Source organism: Cervus canadensis, chromosome 33 (genome assembly GCF_019320065.1).
Source record: "Cervus canadensis isolate Bull #8, Minnesota chromosome 33, ASM1932006v1, whole genome shotgun sequence".
NCBI lineage: Eukaryota > Metazoa > Chordata > Mammalia > Artiodactyla > Cervidae > Cervus > Cervus canadensis.
In genome coordinates, this window is record NC_057418.1 from 17,260,200 (window position 1) to 17,273,214 (window position 13,015).

Genomic DNA, 13,015 nt, shown 5'->3' on the forward strand with positions numbered 1-13,015 from the left:
AAAAAGGAAAGTGAATGCGGTGAGGAGAGTGGCAAGTAAAAATTAGGTCTTCAACTTTATCTGTAGTGTTTTGTTTCTATCACATAAAAACAATCAAAGAATTATAAGAAAAACTGGAGAACTGTAGAAATAACAGCTTTTATTTAGCGTTCACAATGGCTTTCAAGTTTGGGAACTTATCAGTGAGTCTACTTTCTCAGTGTTTGCAGTCTTAGATGAATGAGTTTTATAGTTTTAAAGTGTCTGTGTGAAGAGCACCTAGAATTATATGAGTTTGGGTTTTTTTTTTTTTAATCTGAGTCTATTAAGATATTGAGACTTTTTTTCTTCTTCGTATATGACAATTTCTTCTTTTTCTCTTTTCCAATTCTAGAATTTTTTTTTTTCCCTGATGAACCTTAAATATTTTGTGATTTAAGTGACCTGGAAAGAGTTCTGTAATTCTCCTTTTACTTCTATACAGATTTTCAGAAGAGTTTGAAGCAGCAACAGTTGCTGCAGTTTAAATGGAGACATTTTCTTCACTTTTAATGTACTTGTTTCTTGCCCAGAATAACAACAAGCCAGAGATAAGTGTGAAAGAGTTTATAGATTGGATGCGTCTGGAGCCACAGTCCATGGTTTGGCTGCCGGTTCTACATCGCGTGGCAGCAGCTGAGACTGCAAAGCATCAGGCCAAATGCAACATCTGTAAAGAATGTCCAATTGTTGGATTCAGGTAGGGTGCTCCACTACCAGTGGTGCCAGGAGGCTTTTTTTCTGTTCCATTTGTGTAGTTTCAGTGTTTGTCCATTATTCCTTCCCACTTGTTCCCATTTGGGGGGGGGGGGGTTGCCTCCTAAAGAAGTGGTATGCTTGATATGTACCATCTGTCTGAAAATAGCATTCCCTCGACTAGCCAGTACATGAAGCTTATTTTTTTATCGTTCTTATTTATATTGTTTGGCTCCAGAAGCAGAGATCTTTCTGAATTTATATTTACATAGGTCACAGAAGTGTCCATGTGCATAATATTTTGCATGACTCTTTATGTATATAATGACCCTGATGGAATTTGGTGATGTTCTAAGACCATTGAGATCAAACTTGGTAAACAAGAAGTAGCATTTAAATACTAACTGAGAAGTAATCAGATTACTTCATGTTACTTCTGCCGAGTTTGATATGATGGAGATTAACCCAACTTTCACACAAGGAGTCTTTGACAGGGAATTTTGAGATTCATTTTTTATTGATGGTAAAGGTGATATTTTAAATTTTGATGTGTCAAGCTAATAAACGTAACTTTTTTCTTTGTCATTTTGCATTCACATTCAACATTATAGAAAATCTTTTGACATGGATATTTGTCATCTCATTATGTTGAAACAGATGAAAACATGATTTAGAGACTTCATCTACAAAAATTTGCCTTTTCCTCCTCACTTAGGAGATGGTTTCTTTAATTTCTTTTGTGAAATTTAAGATTCTTTCTGTCCTAATTTGGAGCTAAAATACTATAAAAGCAAATTCTATACATTTCTGGCCAATATAACTTTTAGTTTCACTGTGATTCAGATCAGTGAAATTCCTTACCACAAGTGAGTGTTTTAGGCTATATAATAAGCTTGCAAAGCAAAGAATTTTCTTTTTCTCTCTCTAGGTATAGAAGCTTGAAGCATTTTAACTATGATGTTTGCCAGAGTTGCTTTTTTTCGGGTCGAACAGCAAAAGGTCACAAATTGCATTATCCAATGGTGGAATATTGTATACCTGTGAGTACTGAACCATTGTTTGCTTATTTTTTTTTTTAACATACTGCTGTTTCATTCATTAGTGTCTAAAATTATTCAGTTTTAATATTGTCTGAAAAAAAGTCCATTTCAAAATTGCTTAACCATAATTTTTTCTTGTTTTTTTTTAGGCAAATACATCTGTGTTGAAATTTTTAGCACAGAATAATTATACTCTTTTTTTAGAAAAATTAACTTATTAAATTTTATTTACATCCATGTTTTGACTTTGAACTTAACATTCTTAGTAGCTAACTCTTTTAAGAGCTCACACTGACCTACGTTAAAAATGATACTGTGATGAGAAGTTGTTTTTTTTTAGACATACTTAAAATAGTTTACATGACTAAACATTGTATTTACATTAACAAAATTTAGACAACTGGAGAAAGTAAAAACGTCATAAATCTAGCTGCTGAATAAACTACCTTGCAATATTCTTCTATATCTCTGATTTTAAGGCTTTATTTTCATATTTCTGTGATTTTGATACTGCTTTTTCACTGAACATCTTATATAATAAGTATTCCCACATGTTGTCATGCAGTATCATTTTTCCTAGTTACAGAATGTGGGAGTGAATTATTATAATTTATTTTACCATTCCGTTAGGTTTCAACCTTTAGTTTGTTTTCAATTTTCTGATATTATAAGCAACATTCATAAATATCATTGTGAAAATAACTTTCCATATATTACATAAATTACATTTCTATAGAATAAAGCACTTAGAAGTAGATGATCTGAGTCAGTGGCCAAAATACTTCATGTCAAGTTATTTTTCAGAAGAGGTTTATGCAACTTTACATTGGACTTCCCTGGTGGTTCAGGTGCTGAAGAATCTGCCTGCAGTGTGGGAGACCCACATTCAATCCCTAGGTTGGGAAGATCTCCTGGAGAAGGGCATGGCAACCCACTCCAGAATTCTTGCCTGGAGAATCCCATGGTGGAGGAGCCTGGTGGGTTCATGGGGTCACAAAGAGTCAGACACAACTGAGCAACTAATATTTTCACCACTTTGCATTGTTATAACACTTTGTTAATGCTTCACCTAGTATTGGATACTGATTCCTGTTGTTCCTTTGATCTGAAATATTTTTTTCTGACATTATCTTCTTTTTCTGTCAATAACTATTTCTCAACTTCTTTCCAAATAGTGAACCAAAATTTATTCGTAGAGCTGTACATTTTCTTTGGCTTAGGGAATTGAGTTACTTTTTGGGTCATAAATTGACAGAAAGGCAGCAATACTTAGAAAATACACACATAAATCTCACTGACATTCTTAGGTATCTGATGTCAAATAAATAAGTACCATATATGTGGAGGAAAAAAATCTCTAGAATGCTGCTGAATTATAATAGATGGAATGCAGTGCATAATAACTTTAGGAAAAAAATGCCAAGAGAATCTGTGAAGCACCATTTATTACTATGATTAGCATGCTCATTCACTCAGCAAATAAATATTGAGGACTTGCCATGTGTCAGATGCTATTTTTGGCTCTGGTAATTCTTCAGTGTACTACTAAGATAGACAAGATCACTGACTCTCTTACTCCTTTCTTTTTGGGAGGAGGAGATATGTGACAGAGAACAAGGAAACAAATAAATGAGATCATTACAGATTGCAGTAAGTGCCTCGAAAGAAATAAATGGATAATGAGGTAGAAGATTAGAGGAGGCACTTTAGATAAAGAAATCACAGACGGTCTTTTGGAGAAATTAACATTTTAGTTGAGCTTGAAGGATGAGAAAGAATTGGATGTGTAAAGAACTGGTATCAAAGGGTATTTTGGAAAGAGGAACCAGAGGTGGGGAAGAGGTTGGCATGACTGGAGCATAGAAGAAAATGGAGTGTATTATTGCACAACGGGAGTGTGGTAGGTAGCACTGGCTATTTGAAGTGCCCAGAGCAAAGTAAACACATGGGGCCCCTTGCTAAAAATTTGCTAAGACTTTCAAGATGGTAACAGCAGAGCATTAAGCCAAGCTCAGGGAGACTCTGAGCGTGCACCCCTTTGTAGCTGCACAGGTCACACCACCACAGAGCTGGCCCTAGGGTTGGGAAGGAGGTGAGACCAGCAAGGCTAGGAACAGAAAGAAACTGTGAGTTTCAGGAAGAGTGAATTTCTCCCTTCACAAAAGAGACAATGAGAAAGGTAAGAGATGAGATTAAAGAGAAATGCAGCTATCAGGCTGTGCAGACCCCTGCTGATCACTACAAGGTCTCTGGATCGGGGAGAAGTATATATTGAAGGACTTGCCTGGTGGCTCAGTTGGTAAAGAATCCACTTGCAATGCAGGAGACCCCAGTTCGATTCCTGGGTCAGGAAGATTTGCTGAAGAAGGGATAGTCTACCCAACCTAGTGTTCTTGGGTTTCCTTTGTGGCTCAGATGGTAAAGAATCCACGTGCATGGAGAAGGAAATGGCAACCCACTCCAGTATTCTTGCCTGGAAAAGTCCATGGACAGAGGAGCCTGGCGGGCTGCAGTCCATGGGGTCACATGACTGAGCATGTGTGCACGAGGGTGGAGGGAGATGGGTTGGTAGCAATAAACTGGTAGAACTGAAAAAAAAAAAAGAGAAGAATCCACTTGCAATGTGGGAGACCTGGGTTCGATCCCTGGGTTGGGAAGATCCCCTGGAGGAGGGCATGGCAACCCACTCCAGTATTCTTGCCTGGGGAATTCCATGAACAGCGTAGTCTGGAGGGCTACAGTCCGTAGGATCGCAAAGAGTCGGACATGACTGAAGCAGCTAAGGGCAGCACATCACAAATATTGAAATTCACATAATTACAGTTAGAAATTTAGGAAACTGATTATAAAGGACTAATGTCAACATGGGGAAAATCATAAAGTAAATACACATTAAAATGTATAAAAGTGACTACACATTTTAAGATGTATAAAGTCATTAGACAGCATTTTGAAAAGCAGAGACATTACTTTGCCAACAAAGATCTGTACAGTCAAAGCTGTGGTTTTTCCTGTAGTCATGTATGGATGTGAGAGTTGGACCATAAAGAAGGCTGAGCATGGAAGAATAGATTCTTTTGAACTGTAGTGTTGGAGAAGACTCTTGAGAGTCCCTTGGATGGCAAGCAAATCAAACCAATCAATTCGAAAGGAAATCAGTCCTGAGTATTCATTGGAAGCACTGATGCTGAAGCTGAAGCTCCAATACTTGGCCACCTGATGCAAAGAGCTGACTCATTGTAAAAGACCCTGATGCTGGGAAAGATTGAAGGCAGGAGGAGAAGGGGATGAGAGAGGATGAGATGATCTGATGGCATCATCAACTCAGTGGACATGAATTTGATCAAGCTCCAGGAGATGGTGAAGGACAGGGAAGCCTGGGGTGCTGCAGTCCATGGGGTTGCAAAGAGTCAGACATGACTGAGCGACTGAACAACAACAGCAAAGTCAGCAGGGCTTCCCCAGTGGCTCGGCGGTAAAGAAGCTGCCTGCCAACACAGGAGACCCAGGTTCGATCCCTGGGTCAGGAAGATCCCCTGGAGAAGGAAATGACAACCCACTCCCGTGTTCTTGCCTGGAGAATCCCATCGACAGAGGATCCTGGTGGGCTACAATCCATGGAGTCACAAAAGAGTCAGACATGACTTAGAGACTAAACAACAACAATGAATTCAATAAAGGTGTTTAAAATTACTATTTTTCTTGGCCTTCATAGTGATTCTTAATAATAACTCATAAAGATTTTGACAAACACCCACAATTTGAAATCTACAGCTCTTCAGCATCAATCTGTGGTCAGTGGGGTGAACCTGAGAATCACGGATACACTGATGAATTTTACTCTCTGGCTATCATTTTAGGATAAAATCTGTTACCCAAAGCTTGCTAGTCTTTGCAAAATCACTGTTACCATGCTTAAGAGTACAGCTTGCCCTGCATTATATAGAATGGCTTCCTTTTTGAAGATGTGTCCTGGAAGGGTTTTTTGCCCCTTTCTGAAGTTTGCATAGCAATATTAATCAGCAGCCTCCTCATCAGTCACCTCTTAGGGCAGGTTATTTTCTGCATTTGACCCCACAACTTTTGATAAAAATGACTAAAAATATACATAAATTGAATCTTTGAAAGACCTACTGTTAAATTCAAGTAGTAATGAATTACTTGATATAACTGCTTTCCAAAATTTCTTTCTCTTTCAGTGAGCTTTATTCATTTATGGTATCTGTTATCCAGTGTTCCGTCAACTCATCTGATGTCTGCTTATAAAATGAACTCAAATGTGAATTTTTCAATACAGTCATAGTAAGCACTGCTTAAATGTTAAATGGATTAGACCTTTCTGTATAAATCCTGATGTTGGCATTTCTTATAGTACATCTCCACTTATGGTTAGGAAAATGCCCTAATCACATTACTGACTTGATTTCTTTCCCATTCAAGTTTGTTTTTCAACTGAATCTGAATGTTTCTGTTGGTAAAAGCTTTCCAAAGCTTATAAGCTTTATTTTAAACCCTCAAAGCTCAAAAAATATTTTTTCAAATGTATCTTGAAAAAACACTGTATTATCTATGACAGTGTTTGTCTTTAGATGTAGAATGACTAATAGTGTATGAATTAGCTATCCTAATTTATGAAGATATTTTATGAAATTGATAGTTAAAGCATTTATCTACAGAAATGAAATAGAATTTTTCTTTTGCTAGGAAATGACTTTTTAAAACTCTTATTTCCTCTCCACCATTCTATAATCCAGATTTGTACATTTAAAGTTCTTTCATGAGGCCCAAAAAGAGTTCATCTAAAATAGACAGCATGACATAAACTATATTTAATGCTTGTTACCATTATCTCTCCATTCATTTGAAAATCCCACTTTTTCACAAAAACATGACTCTAATTTTCTTTGTGAAATCTTCCCAAATTTTGTTGCCTTCTGCTCAACAAAACAGGTCATTCTGTGGTTTTGACTACTAGCCCTTGCTTTACTATTTGGTATTTGATTCTGTGTTATCTTGAATTGTTTTCTCTGTTGGTGTTTTTGCCTCTTCAACTATCTTTTTCACTCCTTGGGACATGGATGACTCATACTTTTCCTAATATGCGTAGTTAATTCTGGTACACAAAAACTGAATGTGCTTATACCTGATATCATAAATACTATTTATAGAGTATTAAAGCTGGAAAGAGTCTAAGAAAATACCTAACTCATCCTCAGTTTTTAAAAAAGACTAAGTTGAAAAAAAAGAGACTAAGTCTTAGAGAAAGTAAGTGATTTGTTTAAAGTCAGTGCATGGATTTAGTGATTTATCCACATTTGGGAAATATATATACAGGTTAGCTCATTAACAAACAGTGTTTTCTGTATGCTTGGTGGAATATTATATTTGTTGAGTATACCAGGCATTTTGCTTGTTACTAGAGATACAGAAAAAATATAACCAAAGAGAGAAAAAAGGCTTTTATGTAGATAAATTCAACAGGACTATATATAATATTTTTTTAAGAAAGAATAAGCTTATAGACTAAGATAATACATGTTTTTCTTGTTACCTGTGTACTGTATGTTTGAATTCTGGATTAACATTTATTTTTAAAAATAGTTACATTTTATATGCAAGATACTCAAATTTTAAGTTTCTTGTTTATTGGAATGAGTTAATGATCATTTAATTTCACAGTGAAAATTACCGTAATTTGATTTTTTTTTAAAAAGTCTATGTTCTCTGTTGTAAGTAACCAAATTTAATTCCAATTAGAAACATTTTTATGTTAGGCCACACAGTAGATAGTTCTTTAAATTAGAGAGGGGGATGATGTATTTCATGTATGACTTATAAGAGTTCGTGCCATAACTGACAGTGAGAGAAGCTGGATAGCGTTAAATATGAATGAGAAGCAAAACATTTGGAAACGCTACTGGAGGCCAGCATGAGTCACCGAGAGATGAGTAAATTGCTCTGTTGCTACAGAGTGCAGCTGAGGTTGGTTGGCAAGGATTTGCAGTCTGTGATTCCATCACTGCTTAGTGAGTTTGGAATTAAAAGATGGCAGGTAGAATTGAAGGCCAAGGGAGTGTGTGATTCAAAGGTATTAATGATACTAGAATTGATCTGGGCTAACCTCATGCTGAAGAAACCAAAGGCTCTAGATCAAGATAATGAGGCCAAGAAGTTAGGAGCAAGAGTCAGAAGGTTTGAGTTACTGAAAGGTTTTTATGAATTAAAAATTCAGGTTTGAAAGATGTTTTGAGTTAGAATGAAGCCCGAGGTGGGGCCAGCCCCCAGTGTATGATAGAAGTGCGATATAGGAGGTTTTAGAGATGAGATGGCATTTAGAAGATCATAAGTATGTCTCTAGAAAAGTGGCCGATGGTAGCTGCATCTGGCCAAGAGCAGTCAACGGGGAACAGATAGGCATATTGGTCATAGGTACTAAGGCTGAGGCTAAGGGGGAAATGGCACAGACCTCCTTTGTTCTTGTTGTTTGATTGTATAAGTCCTTGATGGAAAGGATTGTAGGGGAGATGGTATTGTCATGGGAGCATCAGTATTTACTGAAAGAGAAAGATTGAAATTGCAGTTATGAACAAGATGTAGGGGAATGTGTTCATAAGTAAAATACAGAATCCACACTAACAGCTAAAAGGGAAAAAGTAAATAAAAGATAGAGGCTGTGTGCATCTGTGGACAGTGGCCTGATCCACGTTGGGAAAGTGGGGAAAGTGAATAGAGTGCTTGCTCATTGGTAAATACAGATATCAGGAACTGAAGCAGTAGCCCAGATAGGAAGATATTTTGAGAGTCATGTTAGCTTAGGGAGAAGGGATGAGATATTTGTAAAATTTTATTTCTAGCAAAGTCAGCAACATCAGCTACTTCCAGCATTCAAATTGTTGGGAGCGGAATCAAGGCAAAATTCTCGCTTACATGCTGGGTTTGGACAGGACTAGTTTGTTCTGGTAGTCATGTTGAGTTCCTGGTGAGAAGAGAGGAGGATAGGTAACCGTCTATTAAAAGTTAGCAACACTTAGAACGTATTGCATTTTTTAGAAAGTGTATGTTACTTTTAAAGCAACAGGTTCAAGAATGTTCTTCTCACTATTGGTTATCATATAGGGAAAAACTAAATTTCATATTTTCAGTGTTTTTAGAGGTATAGAAAAATCAGTTTCCTACTGAAAAAAACAGAAAAAGTTTTCTTTTTAAAGCTAAAAGTGAAATCACTCTTTTCTTTACAAACAATATGTCACTGGCAAGAAATAAACAAGAAGAACAAAGGGAAAAAAACAGAAATAGTTGTTTTGTCGACCCCTCCCTACTCCTGCCAACATCAATGTATTCGTAGGACTGTAAACATCAAATATAGAAAATGCAGATTCATCCTTTGGGAAGCTCTCCACTGAGTTAGTGTAGTTTGTTTCTGGCAGTCTTACTTCTTCGGCTGAGACTTGGGGTGTTGCCAATATGCTAAAAATGCACCATCATTGCTATTTCTCTGTCCTCAGCATCCTAAGTGGTTTTTTTAGTTCTTGCCCAGTCTCCTTTGTTTTCCCAGTAAGTTGAGTGCATTTAGATTGCGTTGTTCACTTTTAAGGTGACATTTGAACGAAATCTATTGTTTGGATGACTCATTTACCCTACTTATTCTTGACCCCTTGATGATTTTTTTAATGCTAATGTTTTAGTTTCATATTTTTCCATTAGAACTGAGAATGCTCTGAAGCTTGTCTTACTAATTTCATCCTACCTATAGAATTCGGTGTATCAGAATTTCAACTTGTTGAAATCATTGAAACTTAAAGCGAAGCTGAGAGGTTGTTTTTCATTTTTTAAAAAACTATTGGAATGTCTTGAAGATTAGCTCTATGATAATGCAGTGTACTTTTTACACTTTGCATCTGTCATTTGAGACTATTGACTATATATTTAAGAAGTAAATCCTGCTAATGAGAATCTTGTTCAACAGTGGTTTTTGTACTTGTGAATGACCTAGATAATATTATTTAATTATTCTATTCATGTGCCAAAGATCATATTGTTTCTTATGTAACCTTGATTTTCCTCCTTGTTCTAGCCTGTTTTCCTCTGTTAGCCTGTTCATGCATATATGTAGTTAAGTTAAAAATATGATGTTGGGAGTATTTGGTAAAGAATTAGATAATACTGCTATCCCTAGTTATGAATTGACCAAAGGAATTTTTAGAAGATTTAAAATGAATATAGTTTTGGTTTTTGAAGTAGAATTCAAGAGTTAAAAATCATCTCATACCAGCTTACACAGGAGTTTTTGGGGTTTTGGTAGAGACTTACTGCAGGCTACCTTTTATAATTCAGTAACACATTTTAAATAATTGATTTGTACTAGTTGGTAGGGACCAAATCAAGAACTAATTACTTGCTATTATCCAAATAAGTTTTCATTATTATCTCACTGCTACTTAATAGCTGCATAGTAGTGAAAGAAAACGTAAGTGCTCACTTGTCTGTGTAGGTTCAGTTTTAAAATGTTTTTCACAGTGACTCACCTTCATTAGATTTCCAAAAATGACAGTTTGAATGACAGTCCTTGTTTGAATATGTGAGTTCTTACATAATTGTTACAAATCAATCCAGAAGGATTTGGGGGAGATGGTGGTAGCAATGGCTTCAGAGTTTTTCAGTCTATTTGCCTTTGCCATTTTCCTCCCATTAGTAAAGTGGTTATGTAAAAAGATACATAGCAGATAGACAGCAATACCAAACCTCTGGATAATATTTACAACAAAACTAGGTAGTGAGATATCCCCCAAATAAATTTAGGTGGTAACAAGCCATACCAGTCACAAAACTTGCAAGATATTGTCAGGGAGGAAAAAAAATTTACCTCTTCCTTTTCTAGATTCTTCTGGCTGGTCTAATAATTAAATTAACATGAGATAGATTAACAGCAGAAAATCTAATGTTAATTTTGTGCATACGAGAGACTCAAAGAAGTGACCAGAGCCAGCAGCTTCTGTACCTTTAAGACAAGCAAACACCAGCAAAATAACTTTGTGAAGAACTGATAATGCAAAGAAATTTAGGCTTGGGTGCCAATTAGTGACACATCTAAGCAGATGGTTTACACAGCTTTCTCAGCCTTGAAGTCCCTCTTTCCATTGATAAGGATGTCTCTGTCCCTCCTGTTGCAGCGAGACTACGTTTTACATGGGAGGTGATTTCCTGCTTTCAGGGGAACAAAGAGGAGGGGGGTCAGAGTGTTCTAGCACTGGCTGTTTTCTTTTTTTTTTTTTTCCATTTATTTTTATTAGTTGGAGGCTAATTACTTTACAATATTGTAGTGGGTTTTGTCATACATTGACATGAATCAGCCATGGATTTACATATATTCCCCATCCCGATCCCCCCTCCCACCTCCCTCTCCACCCGATCCCTCTGGGTCTTCCCAGTGCACCAGCCCCGAGCACTTGTCTCATGCATCCAACCTGGGCTGGTGATCTGTTTCACCATAGATAATATACATGTTTTGATCCTGTTCTCTCGAAACATCCCACCCTCGCCTTCTCCCACAGAGTCCAAAAGTCTGTTCTGTACATCTGTGTCTCTTTTTCTGTTTTGCATATAGGGTTATCGTTACCATCTTTCTAAATTCCATATATATGTGTTAGTATACTGTATTGGTCTTTATCTTTCTGGCTGACTTCACTCTGTATAAGGGGCTCCAGTTTCATCCATCTCATTAGGACTGGTTCAAATGAATTCTTTTTAATGGCTGAGTAATATTCCATGGTGTATATGTACCACAGCTTCCTTATCCATTCATCTGCTGATGGGCATCTAGGTTGCTTCCATGTCCTGGCTATTATAAACAGTAGCACTGGCTGTTTTCAGGTAACTTTAACAACTGATTGGTATGCCCTTTTGTCATATTTGGGGTGATAGAACTCAGGAAAAAATTAGAAATAAAAGAAAAATAATTTTGAAAGTTAAAACTAATTAATTTTAGTCTTAATAAACAGAACACATAAATACCATAAAAAAATAGAAGGTAAATAAGAGGCGAACTTTAAAGCTCAAAGAAAAGTTAATAGAGGCACAGAGGTAGAAAACAAACGTAAGGATACCGAGGGGAAAGCAGGGGGTGGGGGGCGGTGGAAGGGGTTGAATTGTGAGATTGGGATTGACATATATATACTGTTGATACTGTGTATAAAACATAACTAGTGAGAATATACTGTATAGCAAAAATAAAAAACCTCTAAGAGAAGTGAAGAAAGCAACATAAAGGATCAAGAGAAAATGACAACTACTGAAGATAGTCATAAAAGAAAAGAAAAAATGGAAAATATGGACAAATATGAGTCCATGAAGAAGAAACCCAAGGTAAAGTAGAACAAGCACTAGTAATAAAAATGCCAGAAAATAAGGAAAACTAATCAATTCTACTTCCAAAATTATTTCTTAGAGAAAAATCTTTCCATTTACCAAAAAAAAGAAAAAGTGAATCTCTATACTGAAAGAGTATATTATGCCTGAGGTGTCCAACACTGTGGAATATCCTGGTAAAATTACTGGTCTTTGAAGTAAAATGAAGTCTTTTGGTCATTTAAACAAAAGGAAAAACTGAACTAGAAAAGAAAGAAAATTAAATAACCATCAGACTTTTCAATACCAATGCTTTATATAAATGAAAATGGAGGAACATACTTAAGAAACTCAAGGGAAAAATATATGAGCCAAGGATTTTATATCTAGAAAAACCAACTTTCTAGTAACTAGCAAAGAACACAGGACATCTGTCATCAACATGTAAGAACTCAGGTAATATTGGTTCTATCAACACTTCTTGGGGAATTTTTTAGAGACCAGACTTCAGATAACTAAAGTAACTAGAGAAATAACATCCTAGGGACTGATGGATTAACAACATTAAATACATTGTTACAGATGGTAAAGAGTCTGCCTGCAAAGCATGAGACCTGGGTTTGATCCCTGGGTCAGGAAGATCCCCTGGAGAAGGGAATGGCTACCCACTCCAGTATTCTTGCCTGGAGAATTCCATGGACTGAGGAACCTGACGGGCTGCAGTCCATGGGGTCATAAAGAATTGGACACGATTGAGCGACTAACATATACACAGCTTACTAGAACTTAAACAGGACAACCAGGAAGAGGCCCCTACAGGCCAAAGATGGGACACTTTGAGCTTCAGTAATGATAATATAGTTAACCCTTGAACAGCTCAGGGGTTCAGAGTACCAACCCTCTGAACAGTGGAAAAT

At 36.5% G+C, this 13,015-nt stretch overlaps 1 protein-coding gene across 8 annotated transcripts in view; it reads left to right on the forward strand.

Moving 5' to 3' along the window:
- UTRN (utrophin) overlaps positions 1-13,015 on the forward strand; it is a 538,889-nt gene that overhangs the window by 486,279 nt on the left and 39,595 nt on the right. For all 8 annotated transcript variants that reach the window (XM_043457450.1, XM_043457448.1, XM_043457451.1 and 5 more), the window contains 2 exons: positions 552-718; positions 1,643-1,754. In XM_043457450.1, coding sequence (XP_043313385.1) covers positions 552-718; positions 1,643-1,754 — 279 coding nt within the window. The remainder of the gene's footprint in view (positions 1-551; positions 719-1,642; positions 1,755-13,015) is intronic.